General features: G+C 46.0%; 1 protein-coding gene across 1 annotated transcript in view; it reads right to left on the bottom strand.

Moving 5' to 3' along the window:
* The window catches only part of LOC113805172 (cadherin-AgCad1), a gene marked incomplete at both ends in the record, with an annotated part of 19454 nt that overhangs the window by 9856 nt on the left and 4598 nt on the right, over nucleotides 1–5000 (bottom strand). The window contains 1 exon segment of the mRNA XM_070134128.1: nucleotides 173–311. Within this exon segment, the coding sequence (XP_069990229.1) occupies nucleotides 173–311 (139 nt within the window).

Here is a 5000-nt window from a genome sequence, read left to right as displayed (position 1 = left end):
CAGATATATATATATATATATATATATATATATATATATATATATATATATATATATATATATATATATACATATACATTTTCTATCACTATCTTCACAAACACCTCCCTACAGTTTATCTATAAACATACTAAAGGTAAACAATCACCGACAAGAATCCATAACCATTTACCTTTCATGTAGACGGTCTCCTTGCACATCCCTTCGAGGCAGAAATAAGGCGGGGCTTCGAAGGCGTTGGTGACAATGACCTCCAAATACTCCCAGGATTCGCGAGGCGGCGTCCCCTTGTCCTTCACGTGCAGAGAAAGCTGAAAGACAAGCTCCTTCACTGCGCGGTTCGGTTTTTAATCCCTGGGTCCATTGTCTTTCTTTCGTTCCTAATTAGAATGGGGGAGGGTTTGCTAATGAGAATGGGTGAGGGTTTGCTAAATAAAATGGGTGAGGGTTTTCTATGTAAAATGGGTGAGGGTTTTTTAAGTAAAATGGGGGAGGGATTTCTAAGTAAAATGGGGGAGGGTTTGCTGAGTAAAATGGGCGAGGGTTTGCTAAGTAGAATCAGGGGAGGGTTTGCTAAGTTGAATGGGGGAGGATTTGCTAAATAAAATGGGGGAGGGTTTTCTAAGTAAAATGGGGGAGGGTTTGCTGAGTAAAATGGGGGAGGGTTTGCTAAGTAGAATCAGGGGAGGGTTTGCTAAGTTCAATGGGGGAGGGTTTGCTAAATAAAATGGGGGAGGGTTTTCTAAGTAAAATGGGGGAGGGTTGCTAATTAGACTGTGAGAGGGTTGCCTAAGTAGAATGGGGTAGGGTTTGCTAAGTAGAATGGGGGAGGGTTTGCTAAGTAGAATGGGGGAGGGTTTGCTAAGTAGAATGGGGGAGGGTTTGCTAAGTAGAATGGGGGAGGGTTTGCTAAGTAGAATGGGGGAGGGTTTGCTAAGTAGAATGGGGGAGGGTTTGCTAAGTAGAATGGGGGAGGGTTTGCTAAGTAGAATGGGGGAGGGTTTGCTAAGTAGAATGGGGGAGGGTTTGCTAAAGAGAATGGGGTAGGGTTTCCTAAATAGAATGGGGTAGGGTTTGCTAAGTAGAATGGGATTAGGGTTTGCTAAATAGAATGGGGGAGGGTTTGCTAAGTAGAATGGGGTAGGGTTTCCTAAGTAGAATGGGGGAGGGTTTGCTAAGTAGAATGGGGGAGGGTTTGCTAAGTAGAATGGGATTAGGGTTTGCTAAGTAGAATGGGGGAGGGTTTGCTAAGTAGAATGGGGTAGGGTTTGCTAAGTAGAATGGGGGAGGGTTTGCTAAGTAGAATGGGGTAGGGTTTGCTAAGTAGAATGGGGGAGGGTTTGCTAAAGAGAATGGGGTAGGGTTTGCTAAGTAGAATGGGGTAGGGTTTGCTAAGTAGAATGGGGTAGGGTTTGCTAAGTAGAATGGGATTAGGGTTTGCTAAGTAGAATGGGATTAGGGTTTGCTAAGTAGAATGGGGGAGGGTTTGCTAAGTAGAATGGGGGAGGGTTTGCTAAGTAGAATGGGGGAGGGTTTGCTAAGTAGAATGGGGGAGGGTTTGCTAAGTAGAATGGGGGAGGGTTTGCTAAGTAGAATGGGGGAGGGTTTGCTAAGTAGAATGGGGGAGGGTTTGCTAAGTAGAATGGGGGAGGGTGTGCTTAATAAAATGGGGGAGGGTTTTCTAAGTAAAATGGGGGAGGGTTTGCTAAGTAGAATGGGGTAGGGTTTGCTAAATAAAATGGGGGAGGGTTTGTTAAATAAAATGGGGGAGGGTTTTCTAAGTAAAATGGGGGAGGGTTTGCTGAGTAAAATGGGGGAGGGTTTGCTAAGTAGAATGGGGGAGGGTTTGCTAAGTAGAATGGGGGAGGGTTTGCTAAGTTGAATGGGGGAGGGTGTGCTTAATAAAATGGGGGAGGGTTTTCCAAGTAAAATGGGGGAGGGTTTGCTGATTAGAATGGGGTAGGGTTTGCTAAGTAGAATGGGGGAGGGTTTGCTAAGTAGAATGGGGGAGGGTTTGCTAAGTAGAATGGGGGAGGGTTTGCTAAGTAGAATGGGGGAGGGTTTGCTAAGTAGAATGGGGGAGGGTTTGCTAAGTAGAATGGGGGAGGGTTTGCTAAGTAGAATGGGGGAGGGTTTGCTAAGTAGAATGGGGGAGGGTTTGCTAAGTAGAATGGGGGAGGGTTTGCTAAGTAGAATGGGGGAGGGTTTGCTAAGTAGAATGGGGGAGGGTTTGCTAAGTAGAATGGGGGAGGGTTTGCTAAGTAGAATGGGGGAGGGTTTGCTAAGTAGAATGGGGGAGGGTTTGCTAAGTAGAATGGGGGAGGGTTTGCTAAGTAGAATGGGGGAGGGTTTGCTAAGTAGAATGGGGGAGGGTTTGCTAAGTAGAATGGGGGAGGGTTTGCTAAGTAGAATGGGGGAGGGTTTGCTAAGTAGAATGGGGGAGGGTTTGCTAAGTAGAATGGGGGAGGGTTTGCTAAGTAGAATGGGGGAGGGTTTGCTAAGTAGAATCAGGGGAGGGTTTGCTAAGTAGAATGGGGGAGGGTTTGCTAAGTAGAATGGGGGAGGGTTTGCTAAGTAGAATGGGGGAGGGTTTGCTGAGTAAAATGGGGGAGGGTTTGCTAAGTAGAATGGGGGAGGGTTTGCTAAGTAGAATGGGGGAGGGTTTGCTAAGTAGAATGGGGGAGGGTTTGCTAAGTAGAATGGGGGAGGGTTTGCTAAGTAGAATGGGGGAGGGTTTGCTAAGTAGAATGGGGGAGGGTTTGCTAAGTAGAATGGGGGAGGGTTTGCTAAGTAGAATGGGGGAGGGTTTGCTAAGTAGAATGGGGGAGGGTTTGCTAAGTAGAATGGGATTAGGGTTTGCTAAGTAGAATGGGGTAGGGTTTCCTAAATAGAATGGGGTAGGGTTTGCTAAGTAGAATGGGGTAGGGTTTGCTAAGTAGAATGGGGGAGGGTTTGCTAAGTAGAATGGGGTAGGGTATCGTAAATAGAATGGGGTAGGGTTTGCTAAGTAGAATGGGGTAGGGTTTGGTAAGTAGAATGGGGGAGGGTTTGCTAAGTAGAATGGGGGAGGGTTTGCTAAGTAGAATGGGGTAGGGTTTGCTAAGTAGAATGGGGGAGGGTTTGCTAAGTAGAATGGGATTAGGGTTTGCTAAGTAGAATGGGGTAGGGTTTCCTAAATAGAATGGGGTAGGGTTTGCTAAGTAGAATGGGGGAGGGTTTGCTAAGTAGAATGGGGTAGGGTTTGCTAAGTAGAATGGGGTAGGGTTTGTTAAGTAGAATGGGAGAGGGTTTGTTAAGTAGAATGGGAGAGGGTTTGTTAAGTAGAATGGGAGAGGGTTTGTTAAGTAGAATGGGGGAGGGTTTGTTAATTAGAATGGGGGAGGGTTTGTTAATTAGAATGGGGGAGGGTTTGTTAATTAGAATGGGAGAGGGTTTGTTAATTAGAATGGGGGAGGGTTTGTTAATTAGAATGGGGGAGGGTTTGTTAATTAGAATGGGGGAGGGTTTGTTAATTAGAATGGGGGAGGGTTTGTTAATTAGAATGGGAGAGGGTTTGTTAATTAGAATGGGGGAGGGTTTGTTAATTAGAATGGGGGAGGGTTTGTTAATTAGAATGGGGGAGGGTTTGTTAATTAGAATGGGGGAGGGTTTGTTAATTAGAATGGGGGAGGGTTTGTTAATTAGAATGGGGGAGGGTTTGTTAATTAGAATGGGGGAGGGTTTGTTAATTAGAATGGGGGGTTGTTAATTAGAATGGGGGAGGGTTTGTTAATCAGAATGGGGGAGGGTTTGTTAATCAGAATGGGGGAGGGTTTGTTAATTAGAATGGGGGAGGGTTTGTTAATTAGAATGGGGGAGGATTGCCTAACTAGAATGGGGGAGGGTTTGTTAAGTAGAATGGGGGAGGGTTTGTTAAGTAGAATGGGGGAGGATTGCCTAATTAGAATGGGGGAGGGTTGCCTAATTAGAATGGGGGAGGGTTTGCTAAGTAGAATGGGGGAGGGTTTGCTAAGTAGAATGGGGGAGGGTTTGCTAAGTAGAATGGGGGAGGGTTTGCTAAGTAGAATGGGGGAGGGTTTGCTAAGTAGAATGGGGGAGGGTTTGCTAAGTAGAATGGGGGAGGGTTTGCTAAGTAGAATGGGGGAGGGTTTGCTAAGTAGAATGGGGGAGGGTTTGCTAAGTAGAATGGGGGAGGGTTTGCTAAGTAGAATGGGGGAGGGTTTGCTAAGTAGAATGGGGGAGGGTTTGCTAAGTAGAATGGGGGAGGGTTTGCTAAGTAGAATGGGGGAGGGTTTGCTAAGTAGAATGTGGGAGGGTTTGCTAAGTAGAATGGGGGAGGGTTTGCTAAGTAGAATGGGGGAGGGTTTGCTAAGTAGAATGGGGGAGGGTTTGCTAAGTAGAATGGGGGTGGGTTTGCTAAGGAGAATGGGGGAGGGTTTGCTATGTAGAATGTGGGGGGGTTTGCTAAGTAGAATGGGGGAGGGTTTGCTAAGTAGAATGGGGGAGGGTTTGCTAAGTAGAATGGGGGAGGGTTTGCTAAGTAGAATGGGGGAGGGTTTGCTAAGTAGAATGGGGGAGGGTTTGCTAAGTAGAATGGGGGAGGGTTTGCTAAGTAGAATGGGGGAGGGTTTGCTAAGTAGAATGGGGGAGGGTTTGCTAAGTAGAATGGGGGAGGGTTTGCTAAGTAGAATGGGGGAGGGTTTGCTAAGTAGAATGGGGGAGGGTTTACCATGGACAGTCCCTGTACAGCAGCGTGGATACGGGACGGATGCGGTACTTTGACCTCAATCTCGATGTGAGCATTAATGCGCATACATGTTGTATCTCTGCCTTTCTGTCTATTCTTTACCTATCTGTGTGTGCGTGTGCGTGTGCGTGAATGAGGGAGTATGTAACTATGAAAATAAGTGACTGTTTTTACACATTTATCTTATAAACACACACGCTCTTCTATTTACATAAAGTAATGAAGATCAATCCCATCATTTCCAAGAATACCC

The sequence above is a fragment of the Penaeus vannamei genome, chromosome 19, assembly GCF_042767895.1.
Source record: "Penaeus vannamei isolate JL-2024 chromosome 19, ASM4276789v1, whole genome shotgun sequence".
Taxonomy (NCBI): Eukaryota; Metazoa; Arthropoda; class Malacostraca; order Decapoda; family Penaeidae; genus Penaeus; species Penaeus vannamei.
This window is presented reverse-complemented; position numbering and strand designations above follow the sequence as displayed.